The 23,361-nt window shown below is 41.0% G+C and overlaps 1 protein-coding gene across 1 annotated transcript; it reads left to right on the plus strand.

Moving 5' to 3' along the window:
* Nucleotides 1-1,293: 1,293 nt before the first annotated feature.
* Nucleotides 1,294-22,037, plus strand: ACOT9 (acyl-CoA thioesterase 9). Its single transcript, XM_036747511.1, has 13 exons — nucleotides 1,294-1,349; nucleotides 3,900-4,070; nucleotides 4,171-4,208; nucleotides 6,689-6,772; nucleotides 9,342-9,445; nucleotides 12,655-12,728; nucleotides 15,083-15,150; nucleotides 16,252-16,363; nucleotides 19,138-19,228; nucleotides 19,428-19,513; nucleotides 20,265-20,352; nucleotides 20,528-20,678; nucleotides 21,609-22,037. The coding sequence occupies exons 2-13, from the start codon at nucleotides 3,916-3,918 to the stop codon at nucleotides 21,689-21,691; spliced, it is 1,134 nt and encodes a 377-aa protein (XP_036603406.1). The 5' UTR covers nucleotides 1,294-1,349; nucleotides 3,900-3,915; the 3' UTR covers nucleotides 21,692-22,037.
* The last annotated feature ends 1,324 nt before the right edge of the window (nucleotides 22,038-23,361 follow it).

A 23,361-nucleotide genomic window follows, 5' to 3' on the forward strand; every position in this document is an offset into this window, starting at 1 on the left:
ATTCTTTGGCTTTCTTGCTTAAACTTGTTCAACAGCTGAGGGAGGCACTCGCTAGAGCCTTGTTGTAAATCAGCTTGTTACTATACAGATTTGAATATTTTCATGAATCAGAACCTGTGATTTCCCTGGGGTGTGTACTACCTTCAGCAACACGAATTACAACCCTTCAGTAGCTTCGTGGACAGCCTTCATGAACTGATGTGGCTGAAGAGTCCATTACCCTTTAGAGACCTTGGTGACGAGGCCTCTCTGAACTTGGCTAGGCTGGAGCTTGGATAAAAAAAGAGAAAAAAAGAGAAACTGGTGCTGGGCATGTATTTAAAGCCTTCCTTAGGGCGGCAGGACCAGTTAAAACAGGTAGACAGGCTTCAAACAGGTGTGTCCTTTATGCCACAGAGGGGCCCTGGAGTGAACTGTGAAGTTGGAAAAACACAGGCCACTCAAATTTTGCCTTTGCTGTGGGTGTTAGCGCCGTCAGTAGCAGTCCGATTGCAAGAGTTCCCACCCTACAAAGGTATGCTAGTTGGATCATCTAAATTGAGCGGTTAGGATTGTGCTGTTATTAGAGGCAGCTAGGTTGTGCAGAGATGGAACACTGGACCTGGAGTCAGGAAGACCCAAGGGGTCTTCCTGGGGATCTCGGGCAAGTCACTTCACCTCTGTTTGCCTCAGTTTTCCTGTCTGTAAAATGGGGATTAAACCTTCCCCCCCACCCCCGGGTTGTTGTGAGGATGAAATGAGACAGTGCCTGGCACATAGTAGGCCCAATATAAATGTCATCTGTCACTGGGTTGGGAGTCAGGAAGACCTAGACTCGGATCTGGCCTCCAGTTCTTCGGAGCTAGATGACCTTGAGCAATCACTTAACCTTTCTTTGCCTACGTTTTCTCACCTGTAAAATGAGGATACTAACGGCATCTGACTTGGAAGGGTGTTGTGAAGAGCCAATGAAATCATATTTGTAAAGTGCTTGGCATACAGTAAGTGCTGCATAAATGCTTATTTCCCTTCCCTGGTCTGCCCTATCACATTTGTTTGTATACGGCCTAATGATTAACACACACACATTCTTTTGGATAATTCAGTTCTTGGGGGGTGTTGAGGATTCTAGATTCATTGTTTGACTTTAAATGGTCGCCCTAAAGTTCATCTTAATTCTTACTGATTTGGATCTCTGTCTTTACCGTCTGCTACGTGCATGAGTCTTTTCTTCGCAAGCTTCAGCTTGATGGCCTAACGCTTTCCTATTCTCCTAATTTACTTTTGTGAGTTTCACCAGCTGCTCTTTCTTTATTTCTTTCAGTTCGGCACAAACTTCGGGAGATAGTAGGAATATCCACACGCTGGAGGTATGTTGGTGTTATCGATGCGTCGCTTGGGTGGGTTCCTGGTGGCATCTGTGAACCTGGTTGGAAGAGGCGGAGGAGGGTGTTTGTGGCTTTTTTTTTTCTCTAGAAAGAGTTAGTGGGTTCAGGAGAGGCAGCCTGCAGTGCTGTAGTCCGTGTGTTGTGCTGAGAGTCAGGAGAGGCCTACATTGAAATCCCATCTCTGACATAGTCTTATTGTGTCGGTCAGCCATCAAGCATTCATGAAGTATTTACAGTATGCCAAGCATAGTGCTGGGCACTGGGGATACAAAGAAATGGCGGATACAGCTCAGGGAGCTCCCATTCTAACAGGGGAGACAACATGCAAATAGCCGTATTGTGTTAAAGGAGAGGTGATCTCTGAGGGAAGGCACTAGGAAGGGAAAGGCTTTCGGCAGAACAGAGGCTTGGAGCTGATGCCTGAAGACAGTCAGAGAAACCTGGAGGCAGAGGTGAAAAAGGAGAGTGTTCCAGGCATGGGGGACGGGCCGTGAAAAGTTGGGAAATTGAGGGTTGTGTTTGAGGAGCAGCAAGAAGGCATGTCACTGGATCGCAGAGTGGAGTGAAGTGTGAAAAGACTGGAGATGTAGGAAGGGCCTTAAAACCCCAGTACAGTATTTTATATTTGATCTTAGACGTGATAGCAAATCACTGGAATTTAGTGAGTAGGAGGGAAGTAATACTAATCAAGAAATATTTACTAAGCATCTACTGTGTTGAGGCGATTGGTTTGCTCAGTGGATAGAGCCCGTGGCCTAGAGTCAGGAAGACCTAAGTTCAAATCTGGCCTCGAGACACTCACTAGCTGTGTGACCCTGGGCAAGTCACTTGTTCACTCTGCTTACCTTCGTTTACTGGAGAAGGAAATGGTAAACTACTTCAGTATCTTTGCCAAGAAAACTTCATGGACAGCAGTGGTGTGCTGTGGTCCATGGCATCATGAAGAGTCAGATATGCCTGAACAACTGAAGAACCATGTGTGCCAGGCACTAGGCTAAGCCCTGGGGATACAAAGAAAGGCAAAAATCAGTTCCTGTCCTTAAGGAGCTTACAGTCTAATGGGGGAGACAAGATGGAAACAGATATTTACAAAGCAAGCTGTATTCAAGATAAATAGGAGATATTTGACAGAAGGCCTTGAACTTAAGAGGGGTTGGGGTAGCTGAATGGAGGATGGCCTGGAGTGAGGAGGGAGACGGAGCAGGAGGTGACCCTTGGGAGTCAAATCTCTGTAAAATGAGGATGATTATACCTATAGTATTATTATCAAAGAGTTAGCATGGCCTAGTGGCTCGAGGGCTGACATTGGAGTCAGGAAGGCCAAGGTTTAAGTCCTGTCTCTGATGCAAACTAGCATGTGACAAACTTGCAAGTGTCTTCACCTCTCAGTGCCCCCGATAAGATTATGAGTTACTGATATACGACAGTGGAGAGAATGTCTGTACCCTGTGTGTGTGACAGGGTATGATTAGGACTAAAAAAGTACTCCTACTCCCCACATCACAAGGTTGTGGCAAGACTGTGCACTGTGGTACAGCAGAAAGACCCTGGAGGACCTGACCTCTTGCTACCTGTGTGACCCTGAACAGATTCTTTGGGCCTGCGGTCAGCTCGCTTGTCAGGTGGAGTGGTTGAGCCAGATCACCTCTGAGGTTCCCGACAGCTCCAGTTTTATGATCCTATGTAGATCTTAAAGTGCTCTGTAAATGCTGTGTTCTTACTGGGAAACTGACTCCTTACTTATTCATTGATAATTAATCTTGTTAGTTCACATTCCAGTTGGTCCATTTCTGTGACCTTTGCCCTCTCACTGATATGTTTTCCTACATGTAAAATGAATATCATTATACTTGCCCTTCCTGACTTTGAGGCTAACATGCAAAAATACTCTGGGTTTCCTTATCTGTAAAATGGGCCAGTACCACCTGCCCTACCATCTTGTTGGAAGGATCAAATAGACAAACCATAAAGTGCTGTGGAAATAGCACCCGCTCTTATTACGATTGTTCTGACGGTGATCCATACATACTAGATTCAAGACTGTGGGGCAAGTCACTCAACCTTTCTGAGCCTCATTTTCTCACCTGTAAAATGGGGATAATCATCCCCTTCATGCCTTTCTTTATGGGTGAGAGGTGAGGAGCTGAGTAAAGCACTTTGTAAACCTTAAAGTGCTAATTCATGTCAGATATTATTCATGGCTACAGTGTCTGTCTAGTTAGCCCATTTGTGTGAAATGGTTTCCCTTATCTCCCTTTTTTTAAAAAGCACTTTTAAGATATTTTAGAATACTTTAAGGTAAAGTATTACTTTTAACCAGTTGTCCTTGGAGCTTTTCCTAGAGTAGCTGTATTTTTCTCCTCACAGGGTGGGATGGTAGGGGCTGGTGGAGGAGGGAAGACCAGGAAGGGAGGGGACCCAAGAAGTGGAGGAGCTTAGTACAGAGAGGAGAATGGGGACCCTGGTTTGCAGAGGTGTGTTGACAGTAGTCCTGATTCTATGTTATGCGCAGCTTGCTTCCTTTCTTCCCAGTGACCATGTGAAAGTTATGGAGGAGAGAAAGTTACTTCATAGTCTGTTGCCCAAGAGCCAGAAGGAGCTGCCTCCAAGGAGGATGAAGGACAGTTATATCGAAGCCGTTTTGCCTTTAGGATCTCAACCCATGTTACGGGAGAAATATTTGACCGTACACAATAGTGTAAGGTAACAGGGTTGGTTTTTTTTATCTATGATTTGAATATTAAAAGGAAATGAATGCCCTGTGGTTTCCACTTGTTAAATCCCACTTTCCTTTGTTTCACAGATTTGGCAGGATTTTTGAAGATCTCGACAGCTTAGGAGGTACTAAAGCATGCCAACATTTCTGTGTAGTTGTAATTATCACTGTTTACCTAGAATCAGAGAACCCTGTGGATGAAAGGAACCAGCAGAAGTTATTTAATACTTTTCCCTTCCTGCATGTGATTCAGCCTGTGTAGATGACTATACTGGGTGAGGAGAGACTTGAGGAAGGGAGACCATCGATGAGTTTACAGCCCACTGTATTGAAAAGTTTGTTCTTAAACCTTCCTCCCTACTTTAGACTTCCACAGTTGAGCATTCAGTTCCTCCAATATTAAGTCTGGGAACAGGCATTGTGCTGAGGCCTGAGAGAGGAATAGAGTAAATAAGACACATTCCTTAGCTTCAAGAAGCTTAGGGTCTAGTTGTAATATAGAGGGTATTCCAAAAGCTGCTATCATTGTTATTAGTAGTAATGATAATAAAAGTAAATTGTCATTTTAAGCTATTGAGGCATAAAACTGCACCAAGATTTGAATGGACACCCTTTGAGAATTTGAAAACCATTTTTGATGTAGCCCCAGGCTTCCTTTCCTTAAACCAAACCATCCAGTTTCTTTTTAGTCTTTCTTCATTGGCATTATGGTTCTTATACATCTGACTTCTTTCAAAGGTCTAGAGCAAGGGTATTCTGTAAAATTTGTATTCAGTCAAAAGGTGACACTTAAGGTTCTAGAAGCCCACGTATGACCTCAAGGTCTAGAGATTAGCATCTTGGCAGTTCCATTTAAGTTAATTGAGTTCTTTGAAATCAGTAATTTGTGTTTTATGTATTTGATTTTAAAAATAGTGTTTGTTGTGCCTTGGGAAAGTGTCTGTAAGATGAGCATCCTGGGCTAATAATGTTTATCAGCTTTCTTTAAATTAGTAGATTTTGCCTGTATTGATGCTTCTGTTTTTAAACCAAACATTTCTTGAACTGGTATCTGCTTATCTTTGTTAGGGGCTCTTAGCATGCAAAAACAGTATTTGGGCCTCACAAAGTGATGCTTTGTGCTTCTGCCCACCCTTTCGTTGCCAAGGCTGATTTAAACACACATATATATATATATATATATTCTAGTACCAGCAGATGTTGGTACAACTTCTTAGGAGGACATCAGCAGTTAACTAAATCAACCAGTTTGTTAAGGTGAAAATAGAATATTAACACAATCTACTGGGTGGCCGATCAGTGGTTGGGATTACGTACAGGCTGAAGGGTTGGATGGGAACTAAGCACCTCTATTTGATATTTTGCATAGAGTAGGTGCTTGACAAATATTGGCTGAATGAACTAAGAATGAAATATGAAATGCTGAAAGAACAAAGGAGAATGTATTAGAAGAGCTAAGGCTAAAGAAAAGTTTAAAAAAGATGAAAATTTTGAGCTTATTTTTTATAAAGTCATGAATCAGAGTTGAGAGGCACTTTAAAAGTCAGTAAAATTTAAAAATGATGAAAAACGGGAGAGATGCCACAGGATTGGCGAGAGGCACCAATGAGGTTAATTTGGTGGACTTCAAACTGCTTGAAGCATGGGATTCAAAGAGTAGTAACTAATGTCTTAATATCATTCTAGATGAAGGCTCTAATGGAATAGCAAAGGGCTCTGTTTGGCCCTATTCATAGGATTTAGAACTGGCTGGGGGTGGGGGGGCAGGAGGGTTAGAGGATCTCCCAATGGAAGCTTCAAGATCACTTGTCAGGAATATTGTTTGAGGATACACTAAAAAAAAAAATGAAAAACAGTCTGTAACTTCAGGGTGCTTGTCGATAGTCTGCTAGGGAATACAACACGTATGTATTTACTGGCCTTAGCTGTGAGTGGTAGGAAAGAAAATAGTTGCTTAAAAGGCAGGGTTTTTTATTTGTTTGATTTTTTTAGAAGGTGGAAAGTCTGTTCCTGTTTAAAGGAAGGTGAGAATCAGATGATTCAAGGTATGGGTTGTAGAGGTAGGGGGTTGCCCAAGTGAGTGGGCCAAAGTATTATTGTACCAGCATGAGTGAGAGGGCCTAGGGTGGGGAAGATCTTAGAGAACAAGAGACAATCTTGATCAGGTAAATGCTTCATGGTTAAGCCTGAGAATGAGGAGTTAAAAGAGGTGTCTCAGCTTGAAAACTTCAGCTCCTTTAATTTTCAGAACTTCATAAAATAACAGCAACATATAAGGGTGGAAAGAAGCTTGGACTAGACATCATGGGTCCATGGTTCAAGGATTTTGCTACTACTCAAATATGTGACTTGGGACAAGTCCCTTCCCATCTCAGAGCCTTTCTTTACTTATTGCTAAAACAAGATAGTTGAACTGACTTCTTTCCGTCAAAATAGCCTGTGATTCTAAGATGAGATCAGCACCTTCCATAAAGTGGTGCCCAGTGAGGGCCCAGAACTTCACAGGGCGTTACCTGGTATGTCTATGTTGTGAATGAGGGAGCTGAGTATTGAGAAATACTTCTACTCTTCCCTATCACTGACCAATTCTCTCATTTCTCCTTAGTTCTTATTTGCTATACTCACACCAAAATGGATTCCAGCAAGATGTCCCCTTTCTCCATCGTGACGGCCTTGGTTGACAAAATTGGTAAGTGTTGTTGTCAGTCTGTGCTTCAATTGAATTCAATGCAATTTCAGTATTCAATCAAATGTCGAGATATTCAATAGGTGTTGCTTGATCTGAACAAAAATAATTTCCTTTCATATGGAATGTTATTATACTTTAGTTTATTTCTTCCAAACTTATTAGCAGACCTTTTCCGAGATAGGATTAACTCTTCATGTTTGGCAGTTTGGAGCTGACTTCAGATTTTCTTGTGTCAGTTTTCTAGAAGTTAGCACCTCAGTCTGTCTTTGCAGAGCCACCTGGCCTCGATGTGGCACCAAGGTGAGACCAGGTAAAAAGGACAGTAGCAAAGCAAAGCTTCTCTAGTTGCCTTCTTCATCAGTTAGTTGCCTGAGTTACATAGGAACTCTCCTAAGTGATACATTTTTTTAAAAAATGAAATTTTTTGTGAAAAATCTGATCATAAAAAGCATAGTCTTAGGTTTGGAGGACTTTAGAGGTCACCTAGTTCAGCCTTTTGCTCCACACAGGAATCCCTGCTATACCATCTATGATGAATGGCTGCCTTTTTTGTGCTTGCACACACTCGGTGAAGGCAGGCTTACTACCTAGCGAGGCAGTACACTCCATTTGTACATAGGAGGCACCTATGGATAGAGTGCCGGACCTGGCTTCAGGAAGACCTTCGTTCAAATCCTGCCAGGCACTTACTAACTGTGTGACCCTGGGCAAGTCACTTAACCTCTGTCAGCCTCAGTTTCCTCGTCAGTAAAACAAGGATAATAACAGTACCTATCTTCCAGGGATGTGGAGGATAAAATGAGATACTGTTTGTAAAGCACTTTACAAATCTTAAGGCGTGATGTAAATGCTAGCTATTACTATTCATATATTATTTGTTAAAAAAAAAAAGATTTTCCTTAGCTTGGTTAGTGGAAAGAAAGGAAACCCAGATTCAAACCAGGGCCCTGACACTTACTAGCTGCGTGACTTTTGGCCGGTCGCATCCTTCCTCCTGATTCCTCATCTGTAATAATACTTGCACCACCCCTTCCCAGGGCTGTTGAGATGAAAGCGTTCTATAAACCTTAAGGCATTACGTGAGCGGTTAGAGATTCTTTTCATACCATGATGGTTCGGTGATTTCATAGCTACTTAACTGGTCCAGACTGTAAAACCCATCCATGCCTTCTCATCTTGAATGACTCTTGTCTGTGTCATAATGTAATAATATATTATTATACTGAGTCAAATGCTGCCTCTCCCTGGTGTAATATTCCCTATAAAATATTTAGAGCTCTTGAGGAAATAGACCTCTCACATAAATGAGGGCAATTAACTTAAATTCAAAACAAATATAAACTAGGAGAAGTAGAAATGGGATCTTTTAAACACATATGCTTCTGCATTTTTCAGCTTTATTAGAGTAGAGATTCTTAAACAGGGGATTAACAGGATTTCAGGGAAATCCATGAATAGGATGAGGAAAAAAGTGGTATCTTTATTGTCGCTAACCTTTGGTTTCATAATCCTTTGTATTTTATTTTGTGCATCTAAAACCATCAGTCTAAGAAGGGGTCCTTAAAGGGGTATCATCAAGGGGTCCCATGGTAAAAGAGTTGCAAGGGGAAAGCCTTGTTGCTAGAAAGATGACTTATCCTTCCCAGTTCCTAGACTTGAGTGTGTAGCATGCTTTCTCTGGAGACATTGCCCAGGCTCCTTTCTCCTCCAAGGATAAGCCAGATAGGAGGATAGCTGTTTAGCCTCTGTTCAATTCCCTTTGTACCAAGTATTTGTTAGGCACTTATAGGTCTAAATTTAACCTTACTTTGCTGCCTTCTTCACTTTATTCCCTAGACATTCTATCTGGCTGTGGCGATAATGTGAGTGAAGATCTTTCCCACCCATTCAGTAGGCCTCAGGTGGGGCCAGTTAAGGGAGGCAGGCCCATACCTTTGTGATGCCAATCATTGATTAAAGATATTTTCCACACTCTTTTGCCTATTGGGCCCTAAAAAGAACATATACACCCAGAAGGTAGCTATTGAGAATCGAGAATTCAGAAGTCAGAAGAGGAGCCAGACTTCAGAATTCAGCACAAGGAGAAGGAATAAGAACTCCCAAGTCCACAGAGCTGCAGAGGAGAGTGGAAACCAGAGAGCTGCAGACCAGAGGACTGAGGGGGGAGAGGACACAGGCAAGCAAACGGTTAGGATTCATGAGTGCTAAGGCCCTAGCAGAGAGGGAAGTTACAGGATGACTTGGCTCTTTGCTGTGATACTGTGTTTTAATCTCCTTGTTACTACATTGACGTGGGCTTACTGGTTTTGGAATACAATTACTGCTATATCGAATTGGAATTACTGGTTCTGGGATCTGATTCTTTGGTGCCTAAATAAATGTTCTACTTCCTCTGCCTTCTACCTAGAGAGTTTTTCATACTTTGCGATTCTGAACCATGCAGGCATGTTCATGGTCATCCTCCAGGTCATGAATCTCGCCTTACTGATATGCTGGCAATCCAACTTCAGAGTAGGGAAAAGAGGGCTGGGACCTATTCTGTCAAATTTCTCTGTATTTTTTTTTTCAGATTTCTCTAAGAAGATCATAAGTCCGGAAAATGATTTTAAGTTCATTGGACATGTGAGTTGGGTTGGAAAGACATCTATGGAAGTCAAGATGTGCCTGTGTCAGGTGAGTAGCTGCTTTGTTTCTGAATGCCTGGTTTATGTGAATCCTGTAAAAGGAGAGGGATGTATGACCTCTGAGGTTGCTTCTGTCTTCAGCTTCTGTGAACCTATGATCCTATATTTGCTCCTCTTCCTTTATGAAAGGCCAGTAAGTTCCCCCCTTCCCCCCCCCCCCCGAGGTAATTGGAGTTAAGTGACTTGCCCAGGGTCACACAGCTAGTAAGCGTCAAGTTTCTGAGACACGCTAGCTGTTGACAGGAGGGAATAAGTGGGGACAAAAATGATTCTCACCCGTACTAGGAAAAACATTTAAAAATGTACTCTTGGGGGAGCAATAACATCCCCTTTACCTATGTAGGAGCCTGCATTGTTTAGTGCCTTTTACCCTTTTGAAATCATGGGCAGCAGCTTCTTGTTAAGGCATTTGCAGTTTTGCTTGAAGAATTATGCAAAACAGAAATATGTGAAGAATAAATAGAAATAGCTATGTGCAGAGTAATAATTCTAGCTGCCATGTATGTAGTGTGTTAAGGTTGACGAAGCGCTTTGCCTACGCTGCCTCATCTGGTCCTGCCATAGCCCCCAGGCTCACCTCCCCAACTTCATTTGATCCTAAATGTGAGTACCAGCATGGTGTAGCGGAGAGAATATTGAGTATAGAGTGTAGACTCAGAATGTAGCCTGGAGGCAAGTTTTCTGTTAGCCTTGGCTTCCTTGTCTGTTAAATGGGGACGTTGTAGTGCCTCGTCATTATAGTGCCTACTTCGTGGAGTTGTTGTGATGAATGGGATTTGTGAACTGTATAGCACTATATAAACGTTAGTGGTTGTTGTTTTATTGTAGTAATTGGGAACCATGGTTTTTCTGATTAGTTATTGGAAAGAGAGGAAGCGATTTGATAGTAAGAAGTACCCCGTAGGGCGTAGCTTTCATGTCTTCATTGCAAAACTTAGATATTTTAGAGAATCCGCAGATTATCTGTGAACTAGTACCTCGGTGTATCTGTGATCTCACTGGTGTGGTTTATGATAGGACCAGCATTTTCCTTCTTTCCTCCCACCCACAGCACAGAGAAGCTCTACCTAAATGAAGATAAAGCTGCTCTGATTGTCCCGCATGATTGGCCCTGGATTCTCTGATGAAATGAGATACTTGTAAAGGTCTTAACCCAGTGCCTGGCATGTAGTAGTTGCTTAATAAATACGTATTCCCTCCTTCCTGGTCATCTAAGGGCATAAAAAGTCTCAGCCATGTGGAATCTAGACCCCTTGGACTTGGTGGATCTCTGAAGCCCATTCGAGTAACCCCATTTGCCCTGCCCTGCTGACCACATGGGTCTGCATATGGAGACCGGAGGACTGTTTCCAAAAAAGCTAAGTTCCCCCGTATTCTTGTACATATTCTTTCCATATTAGGGCAAAGACAACCTCCTTGTATTAAATGGTCAATGACTTTCAGGTATCTCACTGTGTCCCAACCTTGAACCAGATCTAAGAGACGGCTGGTGCTAGAGTTGCTCCCACGCATGGGTGTTCCCTTATCAGTGATGGAGCAGGCAATTTTTTTTAATGAATTTATTTTGTATTTTTAGTTTATAACACTCAGTTCCACAAGTTTTGGGGTTCCAAATTTTTTCTCCTTCTCCTCCCCCACCCCAAGATAGCATGTAATCCAATATAGGTTCTCCATATACCTTCACATTGCAATTATTTACATGATAGTCCATTTGTGAAGAAGAATTATAACCAAGGTAATGAATCATGAGAAAGGAGAAACGGAACCAAAAAAGAAGGAAAAAAAGAGCAAAAAGTTTGCCTCGATCTGCATTCAGACTCTGTAATTCTTTCTCTGGATGTGGATCACTTTTTCCATCATGAGTCTTTTGGAGCTGTCTTTGAACTTTGTATTGCTGAGAAGAGCCAAGTCTATCGAAGTTAGTCATCACAGATACCGTGTGTCTGTACTCATGTATAATGATCTCCTGGTTCTGCTCCCCTCACTCAGCATCAGCTCATACAGGTCATTCCAGGTTGGAGCAGACAATTTTTAAAACACCTTTTACAGTAGTTTCCCCCATTTCATCATTGTATATTCCTTCCAGTTTCTTCCTTAAGTGCTCTGGGGATGATCTCATTCACTTGGGTTCTGACCCAGCATTCTACAAACTTGTTTTGTAGGCAGTATCACATGCACATGATTGCCCACTATCTTCCTTTCTAAGATTAAAAAAAAAAAGATGTTCTTTTTAAAATTGGTGTTGCTCTGGTCTACTGTTTCTCTCTACTTGGCAAAGTGCTGAAGCGTTTGGTGACTGATGTGGATTCTTAGGCTTTTTTTAGTTTCTTCATTTTGGCAATTTAGCAATTTTTGGTTTGCAAAGCACTGTGAATGTGTTATCTCTTTCAGTATAATTGATTTACATAAGTTAAACTTCCTTAGGAGCTGGTAAAGGAGTATAAGATCATAGATTTAGAGTTGGAAGACATTTCTGAAGCCATTGGGTCCAAATCCGTTATTTTATAGATGAAGAAGCTTAGGCCTAGAAAGGTTAAGTGAGTTGTTTAGGTCACGTAGTTAAGGCAGATGGGTTCTTCTTGACTTTGAGCCTGGTACTTTATACATTGTACCACCTAACTGGGGATAGTTTGTGTCAGTATCTGTTCTTTTATCTTTTCCATTTTTCAGTGTCACCAACTTGTTTAGATAGGTTTCAATATAGATAGTAAAAGATTCAACTTCATAAGGTTTATCTGGCCACAGGCCTGTGGGAGTTCGTTGGTGAGATTAATTTAACATTCATGAATAATTTTGAAGTGTTGTATGTGAGAGGGTTGGTTTTTTTTTTTTTGGATGGAACCTGTGATTTTGTTGGTATAGAGAACTGCTAGCAAGGAAACTCCCTTCACCGATGCAGATTAATGCCTGGTGTATCATGTATAATCTCAGAGAGTTGCCTGGTACACTGAAAGGTTAAAGGGCAGTATGTGCCACAGGCAGGATTTGAATTCAGGTCTTTCAGACTCCAGGGCTCTCCATCCACTGTCCCATGTTGCCTGCCAGCATGTCAGGGTCAGATGACTAAATAAGGATGATGTAGATGTTCATAGTTACTCTCACATGATTATTCCTTAAAGCCGTAATACTGGTTTAGAACTGCGGCATTATTTTTAGTCAGTATCTGTTCTATCTGAAGTCTTTCCTTTTTTATTTTAGTTACAGGATACGGTTTACCATCCGGTCTTGGATGCAACATTTGTGATGGTGGCTCGTGATCCTGAAAACAAAGGGTAATTATTAGTCTAGAACTCTGGAACTGTGCAATATGTCACCAGTATTGTTTTTTATTATTTTTATTCCACAGTCAATTGACTTAGTTATTTCTAAGTTAATGTATTTGGTTAAGAAAATGCTAGATTCTATAGTTTCCTTACTTATACACTCTTCCTGTTCCTTTCCCCTTAAATTCACTTTAAACATATTTTGGCTAGTCTCAAATTCACGTTTGAGAATATTTGTTACCAGTGTTTTATTCACAGCAGTAGAGTGAACCACAAATCAAACTTAAGTTCTATCTTGACATCCTTTAGCTGTGTACTAGCTTTGAACAAAATCAAATTCTTAAAAAATTATTGTTGACTGGAGACATAAACACCAAATACCACGTGGCTAAGTTAAAGCAGAATTAATCTGTATATATTCAAGGATGTGTACTTCCTGTACCAGACGTTTCCAGGGTTTTGTATTTAATTCAAAGGCAGTGTGGTCTAGTGTAGCGGTTCTCAAACTTTTCGGTCTCAGGTCCCCTTTACAAGACTTAAACATAGTTGAAGATCCCAAAGTTGTTCAGTCATTTTTCAGTCCTGTCTGACTCTTCATGACCCCATTTGGGGTTTTCTTGGCACAGATACCGGAGTGGTTTGCCATTGCCTTCTCTAACCCATTTTATAGATGGAGAAACTGAGGCAGACACAGTGAAGTGACTTGCCCAGGATCACACAGCTAGTAAGTGTCTGAGGTCAAATTTGAACTCACATCTTCCTGACTCCAGGTCCCGTGCTCTTTCTAGTGCACAGCTTAGCTGCCCCTGAGGACCCCAGAGAGCTTGTCGTTTATGTGTATTTATGTGTGTGTGTGTATGTATATGTATGTATGTATATATGCACACACACACACACATATATATGTATACATTGGTATTTGCCATATTAGAATTTAAGCTGATAAATAATTAAAATATTTATTAATTCATCAAAAATGATGATAAGCCTATTACATGTTAACATAAATCACACAGTCTTATGAAAAATAGCTCTTATTTTCCGGAACAAAAATTAGTGAGAAGAGTACCTTGTTTTACGTATTTTTGCAATTGCTTTTATACTTGGCTTCCTAGAAGACAGCTCGGTTCTCCTATATGCTTCTGTATCCAGTCTATTGTGCTTTGTTGTTTTTTGTTGAAGTATATGAAGAAAATCTGGCTACACACCTATGTGATTGGAAAAGGCATTCAGACTTCATTAATAAGGAAATGACATTTTAGTACTATTATGAAAATGGTTTTGTCTTTGAGGACCAGCTCTGAAAGGATCTCAGTGATCCTCAGAGATCTGAAGACCACACTTTGAGAAGTGCTGGCCTCATGGACAGAGACATGGAGACACGGGGTCAAGCTCTGGCCCTGACCTGTGTAGTAAACGGGCAAGTCACTTCTAACCTCCCAGTACTCTAGGCAACTTTCTTAGCGTATAAATGACAGAAAATTGGTAGGAGTTTCTTCACCTGTTATTTCATTGTACTTGTGAGAGCCCAAGTTTAGTTCCTGTCCCTGTCCATATTTGATTGCCTCTAAGTGACCCCTTCCAGGCCAAACTCATCTTTTCCTCAGTCCTCGTTTCCATTTTGGCAGAGGGAGATCTAGATTCGAATTCTGCCTCTGGCTACTTTTGGGGTCACAAGGAAGTCATGTGACTCTGACAGTTCTTTAAGACTACAAGAAAGAGGTAAGTTGGAAATCTGAATCAGTGGAGAGAATTTCTGTGGCGGAGCAGTTCTGCATACTGTTGAAATCACATACCGGACCAGAAGAAGGGTTGGGGGTTATAAGACGTCATCAAATTGCTTGTTAGTCAGTGTTGATATTTGGATTTTTGATAAGATTGTCAAAATATATAATATTGCTTATATAATTGACTAAATGTATGATAAATATGTATAAATATTTAAAACATATAAATAAATACATTAAAATGCCCTTAATTTCTTCAGAGAGAGAACTTACCTTAATTCCATTTTTAACATCTTTTAGCTTCCTTTTGCCTAGGTGCTTGTGCCTTTGACAAAATGTCAAATTGTTTTGTAATATGAATAAATATACCTCAAGATACAGCTAACACCTGTATCATAAGACCTTCAAAAGTTTGTACCATATCGGCCACACAGAGAAAAAGATGGAAGATTTGGAAAAGTGGAAGGCCAATTATACAGCCTCAACTTGACTAAATAAAACCATATCCTGACATGCATATGTACATATGCCCACATATAAGTTAAGGCATACATATATTTATTATATATGTGAGTATATATATTATATGCATATATATCTACATATAAGTATGTATTTTTTTTCTCCCCTCTTCAGGCCAGCTTTTATAAATCCACTAGTCCCTGAAGGTCCAAAGGAAGAGGAACTCTTCAAGCAAGGAGAATGTATGCCATTTTGTGTATAATAGCCTGAACATACTAGAACATTAAATAGAATCCTGGGGAGATTTTAAGGTTGTTCACTGAATGTGCTAATCAAATGTTCTCTTCATGTGGGATATTGCTCATTTTTCAGGCTTGCTTTTTAGAAACCTCACCCACTCTGACCAGGGACTTGGACTGAACTGTAAACCCTAAACCGGAATGAACATTATTAATTTGCCGAATCTCAAATTCAAACACTAATATGTTTTTACTGATTTATAAACTGAGCCAAAGTCTTTCCCCCCAGGGACTATTTAATGTGTTCTAATGAATTCATCAGACTTATTGAATGACTTCTGAGCTGTGAGGCACTAAGGGCAACCGAATATGAGTATAACACACAAGCCTTGCCTTCTAGGAGACTGCAGCAGAATGGGTGGGGGCAGGGTAGAGGTTGGGAGACAGGACGAGGACAAGAATGATGCAAACAACACAAAATAAAATGTGACCGTGTATGAGAGGTACTAAGGGCTGTAAGAGGAGAAGCTGAGAAGGCTACTTAGAAGAGGCGGTACTTGAGCTGGGCCCTTTTGGCATGAAATTACCTATGTAGAGCTTTATAGATGAAGCACTACTGTAAGTCATGTGAAAGTGTACTTTGGTGGCGAGAAGATAATTTGATTTCTTTTACTATAAAGAATAAATAAAGGGTAGCTAGGTGGTGATAGAGCACTGGCCCAAGAGTCAGGAGGACCTGAGTTCAAATCTGGCCTCAGACGTTTACTGGCTGTGTGATTGGGCAAGTCACTTAACCCTGATAGCCTCCTTAAAAAAAAAGAGAATGGACAAATCAGCTTTTCAAATGAGCTCTATCCTCTTTGCTTCCTTAAACTCCCAGTCTAGAACGTAACAGAAATATCAATGCTGCCGAACCTGTGTTTCATTTGGATCCAGCCATTACTCTCAACACTACATAATGCTGTAAGGCTGTAGACATTTAGAGAGACAAGATTATATTAGTTGCAATTGATTGAAAGAGTGTAGTATAAACTTCGCAGACACTGCTTGCTCCTCTCTCTAACTGTAGTGCATTGTGACCTTTTTGGATTTCCCATTTTCTAGTGAATAAGGGGAAGAGGATTGCCTCCTCCACTACGTCCTTATTGAAGATGGCTCCCACTGCAGAAGAAAGGCATGCAATTCACAACATGTTCCTTAACACGCTGGACCCAAGGCAAGTTGGGGCAGACACCTTGGAGAGAGAGAGAGTATCTGTTGAACGTGAACCTTTTGATGAGCTCAGTTTAATGCATTTCAAATTGGCATACACATTTTCAAAAGATAATAATTAGCATTGAGTCATTATCCAATGCCTTATGGTGTCATGGAGGTGACCATGGGATCTTAAAGATTAGGTCAGTGGAACACAAACATTGGCAGGAACAGTTTCTTTCTAGGAACTGGGATGTCAGTATATGTGTGATCCAAGAATCACTGTGTTTAGGTTGGAAGAATCCCATCACCAGAAGGTTGGCCACCAGGGGATGAATTTTTTCATCCATAGCTACTCATGAAACTTTCTGTATGGGTTTGCATTGGTGGAAGTGGCACCTTCACTTTTGAAATCTGAGGTCCTTGAAGAATTGGAGTGTCTAGGAAGCTACATATTTTCCACTTTGTGTAGCAAAAATACAACTGTGTGAACTTGGAGTACCCTGGACCTGGTTCAAATTGTTTTGATAAAAGAACACACTGACATTAGGTTCACAGATAAGATAATGTTTCCTTACCTCTCTCCGTCATCTCAAGCAGAGAAAGTTTTTAGACCCTATTAATATATTGGAAGAGATCTCAAGAGTTTATCTCTCTGCCTTCAGGAGAGGAGTGTGATTTTTTTCCACACTTATTTCATAAGCTCTAATCTTAATGTTCTTCTGTAAGTCTGAGATTAGTTTTAATGTTCGTAGTTGCTTTTCTAAGGGCTTGGTTCTGAAATGAAAAGGATGCTGTAGGAGGGTGTTATAGGAGATGGCTTAGGGCTCACTGCATTTCCTTAGCTATTCCAAGTTGTGAAGCTCTGCCTACACTTTTCAGAAAATATTTATTAAATATCTGCTGTGTGCCCAGTACTGTGCTAGGCACTGAGAATATAGGGACGAACCAAAATAATCCTTGCCCTAAAGCAATGGTTCTCAAACTTTTTGATCTCAAGTACTCTTTACACTCTTAAAATTTTTTCAAGACCTCAAAGAGTTTTTATTTATGTGGATTATATCTATCAGTATTTATTTACTACATTAAAAATTAAAACTGATAACATTTTAAGATATTTATTGATTCATTTCAAAAGAACAATAATAACTTTTATGAAAATAATTATTTTTACAAATAAAAATTTGGTGAGGAGTGTTGTTTTACATATTTTCTTCAAATCTCTTTAATGTCTGGTTTAATGGAAAATATCTGGGTTCTCCTCTCTAGTAGACCTCATAATAGGAGTTGGGACCTGAACTGAGCTTTGAAGGAAGCCCAGTATTCTGGGAAGTAGAGGAAAGGAAGGAGGGAAATCCTGGCAGGGAAGTGGGATTAATACCAACAGCTTCCAGAGACGTCCAGCTTGTCCAACAGCCAAGGGCCCTAATTCCCTTCTTTTTCTGACTCGACTCGACCCTGTCTTCACATCACACTTCACCATTCATACCTTCTCTTTGCTAGGTATCATTGCACATCTTGTAACAATCTGTACCTATTCTTGCACCAGGCACTTTTATAAATTTGGTAATTTACCTTAACTTTTCAGAAAAGTAAACAGTGAGGAAGAGGAGGCAATGATTAATTGCACTGAGAGCAAAGAGGTAGGATAGATTGTGTGAGAACTCATGGGAGAAGGACATGAAAAGTACAGGATATGTTTGATTGCAAGGGAGCATGTTTGTGTTTTGTGTAGCACCAAAGGACAACAGCCAAAACAAAAGAACCCAGCAGGATGTGATGGACTCTGGCTTTGGCCTCATTAGTGGCTGAGCTATATGACTTTGGGGAATTCATTCTCTGGTCTCAGTTTGCTGCTGTTGCTCAGTCATTCGGTCCTGTCTAGTTCTTTGTGACCTCATTTAGGGGTTTTCTTGGCAAAATGCTGGAATGGTTTGCCATTTCCTTCTCTAACTCATTTTACAGATGAGGAAACTGAGGCAAACAGGGTGAAGTGACTTGCCCAGGGTCATACAGCTAGTACATGCCTGAGACCAGATTTGAACTCAGGTCTTCCTGATCCCAGGCCTGGTACTCTCTCCACTGTGCCACTTAGCTGCTGGTCTCAGTTTTTTAATTTGTTAAAATGAGAGACTACATGATTGCAAAAATTCCTTCCAGCCCTAAAATTCAGTGAGTCTGATTTATTTTAGGGCCTGAATGTTTACAAATAAGGCTTGTCACATAAATGTACATGATACTGTGATAGTCTCTGTCCTTTTATTATTTCCTATTGATAAAATGTCAGTTATTCACAGTCGTCTTCATTTCTGTAGCACCACCATATCCAAAGGTTTTCTGGTCTTTTTGCTTTTCCCTTTGCGGTATTTTCTGCTCATGTCACTGTTTTCCCACTCACCTGGCCCCCACTCTAGCTCAGGCACTTGTCACTCCTCCCTTGGACTCTTACTTGGGGGTTTTTTTTTTTGTTCTGTTTTCCCATTTGTTAACCTTAAAACGAAGTGATTTATTGTATTAATCTAAGGCTGCTTCCTTAAAGTGAGTTCTCTTTGAAGGGAAAAATTAACCCTATCAAGGCACGTGTCAAAAAGTAACACTTGGGTTTTATGTTTTATATACCACAGGTAGATTTCATATAAGGCAGAGTTTGTAACAAAACAAAACAAAAACCCAATGCAACCTGTATTCGGAACAATATGGCAATTTTCTGATTCTTTGATTGTCTCTTGAAGATGTTTGTATCTTATTAATAACATTCTCGTACTGAAATAATTGAACAAACCTTAATTTGTACAGGACTATAAGTTTTCAAAGTCGAGTTTTACCTCCAGATTCAGTGTGGATGGAAGATACAAAATTGAAGAGCCTGCAGATATGCCATCCTGAGGTACTGTACTTGTTTTGTTCTGTGCTTGTATATTAGCGGGGAAGAAAAATGGTAAACAAATAGAATGCCTGCAGGTGAGTCATTCACACACACCTGTGACTGTTCTGAGAGTCCTTCAGGCTTGATTTCTCCCATTTCCTTGGTGGAGTTCTTTCTTTGATGTGTGTGTTACATAAAAGTTTGTGTATTTTAAACACAGGAACGGAACATTTTCAATAGAATCTTTGGAGGTTTCCTTATGAGAAAAGCATTTGAACTTGGTTGGGCTACTGCTTGTAATTTTGCGTAAGTTCTGATACATACATTGATAGTAATTCTAAATATTTTGCTGAGGTCTAGGTGTGCTTTTCCTGAAAATAAAGGCTACCAGTTTACATGCTTGCATTGAGTTTTCATTTGAGAAGAGTATCTCTGTTAATTCTCCTATGTTAGACTTGCTGAGAGGAGGGAGGGGGCTTGTTGACACCGGTCTGGTGTCAGAGTGGCTCCTCTTGTCTTTCCAACATGATGATGATTTTTTTAAATTGATTTTTGTTTAATATTGAGTCTGCCTGGCATAAGGAAGAACGAATGAAAAAGCATTTATTAAATGCCTACTGTGTACTAGGCATTGTGCTAAGCTCTGGAAATACAAATACAAAAGCAAAGACAGCCTTTGACTTGAAAGGGCTTACATTCTAATAGGCAAACCAACACTCATAGGAAAGTTGTGGCCCTAGGTGGGGCACTTTGGTCCTAAAAGCTATGGGGGTGGTGAAGGAGGGCCTTATGGGAGTAGAATAATGGAAAAGTTAATTTTGATCATGATTGTAGAATTAGTAGGGAAGGTTGGGTTGGAAGGGGTACACTTTAGGATGCAAGTTAGTTGGCGATGGCGTTAAGGAGTGGAGTGAAGCATTTATTAGGGTTTTCGTGAAATAATGGGTCTGGAAAGGTCACCACAATCAAGACAGTGGGGTCCCAGGGCTAAAGAGAAATAGAAATAATCTTTACTCTGTGTAGACCTTTGAAGCACAATTCTCTTTTCCATCCATAGTGGTTCCAGGCCTTTTCTAGTTGCTGTAGATGACATCATATTTCAGAGCCCTGTTGAAATTGGATCACTGCTATTCTTTTCTTCCCAGGTAGGTGTGAAATGAGAAATTAAATATTACCTCCTTTGTTTTTGTAGTAAAGGAAGGAAGAGGAGATATGTTTCTGTATCTTAGGGTTATTTTTTCTCTTTGAACTACCTTTTTTTCTCATTCTTAGTAATATGGTTGACCAGGTTACTCTTTCCTTTTAAAAATACTCTCTTAGGTTTGTTTTACTGAAAAGAATCACATTCAAGTTAGAGTACACAGCGAAGTATCTTTCCCTGGTACTAAAGAGCACAAGACTACCAATATCTTCCATTTCACATTTTTTGTTGAAAAAGAAGTGCCGTCGGTGATTCCCAGAACCTATGGAGGTAAGCAGCAATGGTGGATGTTTTTAAGGAAGGGGAAAACATTGTCAGAATTTTGTGTCTTTGTTACTTGTTATATTTAAACACACACATTCACATAGCTCTCTCTCTTCTGATTCCTGGACACAGTACTTTGTATAGTAAATTCTTAGGATCCCTGCTTTTCAGCTCTCAGCTTGGGCTTGAGAGCCCCTGCCAAAGAAGCCAGGTGGGCCATTTGCATTAGCACGTGTCCTTTCCTGCTGTTGTTTTTCACTTTTGTTTTTATATCATCACCATTTTCCTTTCCCTCGCCACTTCCCAGTGAGTCATCTTTTCTAACACAGAAGAAAGTAAAATAAAAATGGTTTCTGAAGTTAACCAATGCATGAAAGCAAATCTGGTGGTATCTGTAGTTTTTCATTTTATATAAATATATATGTAAATATATATATATAGTGTCCCATTTCTGCAAAGAAAGGGAAGGAGGTAGATTGCCTACTGCCTGTGAATAGCCTCTGCAGCGCATGAGGACCCACCGGAGACACTCATTCCTACTGTTAGTTGATTGGTGGTAGCAACCAGAGCCTGCTCCACAGTCAACGCCTCCAGCCTGTGAGCAGAAGAGGGGGGATCTTCTCATAGAACTTTTCAAAGTCTCCTAACCTTCCATCTGGTAAATGATGCAGGAGCTTCCGTTTGGTCAGGGGAATAGAACATATTTCTATTATCAGCTATTGTTATATTCTTATCTTCCCCTTCATCTTCTACCTTATGAATTGGGTGACAGATTGGAGCTAGGGGATACTCCAGGTCGTCTTCTGTCTAGCAGATGATTGTCAGAGAAGCCTCTTAGAAGGTTCCGTGGCACATCATTGTCACCAGTTGCACTTGTTCTCATTATCTGCTAATGTCCTGATTTGCTGAGATGTGGCAATCTTTCTTTTGTTTCAGATTCCATGTTATATTTAGATGGTCAGCGACATTTCATGGGTGCAATGCATCAAAAAACCAATGGGACTGTTATTATCCAGTGACGCCCTTTTGGAAACTGAGGATGACAGAGCATATAGTGTTTGAGGAGGGCAGGAAAAGGTTTGTGGGGACTAAGAAAGTGTCCTCATCTTCACGGAGAAGGATCACACCCATCAGAATTGCCAGAAAGGGGATTTTTTGATTAAAAAAAAAAAACCAAACACCAAACTCCCAAGATGATCTGAATTGTTTGTAACCTCATTTAGTACTATATTGCTTCCATTTTCTTCTCTGCCAAAGAAGCAGGACAAGCTGATTTTTCTAAACACTCGTGACACATTATTTTGCTGCACGTGTAGTGCATGTCAACATTAAAGGTTCACTCTGACCATTTTACCATTTGCTAAACCTTTGTTGCATTGTCCCTGTTTTTTTATCTAAAAGTCTGGTGGGAGTGTGTTCTTCTTCAGTGTTTCTTCTGCTCTCACCCCAGGCAGCTTGAACTTCGAGTTAGGATCGAGTTCAAATCTTGCCTCAGACATTTATCAGCTGTGTGACTCTGGGCAGGCTCTGTGGCTCAGTTTCCTCGTCTGTAAAATGGTGATAATAAGAGTACCTGCCCCAGGGTGGTTGTTCGATCAAATGAGATAATACACGTACAGTGCTTTGCAGATCTTTGTTTCTCGGTCGACAAGTGTTTATTTAGCGCACGCCATGTGCCAAGTGTTAGAGGCAGACAGAAATGGGCTCTGCCTCCAAGGATCTTATATTCTAATGAGAGAGACAGGATGTACCATATGAACAGAGTGTAGCAGCCCCAGGGCTCTTCCCGCTGCTCCACACTGCCTCGCTGTTGAGTCTGGTGGAGCAAATTTAGATTCGACCTGATGGTGAATCTCAAGACAGGAACCTGTGTAAGCCACAAAGCCTAAGCTGAGGCAGGAGGAACTGAGGGCGGGGTAACGGAGCAGAAATCGTACTTCGACTGAGGCGAGTTGCAGCTAGAGAGGATGCACCCAGGACGGAGTCAGTGAACTAAGCAGCACAGTTACTCCTTTGGGGGTAAAGAAGGGTATAGGCTGATTTCTGAATTTCAGAGAAATGCAGTGAAAAAAGTGGAAAGGGGAGAAAAGTCTGTGAAGTTCATTGGAGTCGGATTGTGAAGGAGAGGACAGAGTAGATGGGGAGAGCCGAGACCCAAGAGAGGGAAGGTGTTGGGGGCCGAAGGAGACAAAGGGAAGAATAGAAACAGCCTTGGATGGCATTTGATAATTTGGTTCCAAGGAATACATTGCCATTTTTATTTCTTAATGCCCCCCTTAACCTACTGTGTGATCTATTCTTGTTGGATTTGCTGTACATGTTAAAAGGTGTTGCATTCAGTCGTTCATCCAATCCAAGTTGTGAAATGTCTCCTCTTGCTGAGAGGGTTGGCCTCAAAGTGAGGACATTGGTGGAAGTAAAGTGACTTCTCTGAGGCTGAATGGGCCATTAGCGTCAGAGGCAGGATCAGAGGTCACACGTATTGGCCATCTGAATCAGGGCAGCTCACCTAAACTCCCAGCCAGGTAGAGAAGTTAAGCCCCTAAATGACAGAACGGTTGCTCATCTGCACGGGTTAAGGGAGCTCCCTGGACAAATGAAATCAGGTCTAGATTAGAAAAGAAAGCCAGACGCCATGTCTAAGTTTGGGGGATACAAAGACAAAATAGAAAGCAGTCTCTGCCCTCAA

Source organism: Trichosurus vulpecula, chromosome 2 (assembly GCF_011100635.1).
Source record: "Trichosurus vulpecula isolate mTriVul1 chromosome 2, mTriVul1.pri, whole genome shotgun sequence".
NCBI lineage: Eukaryota > Metazoa > Chordata > Mammalia > Diprotodontia > Phalangeridae > Trichosurus > Trichosurus vulpecula.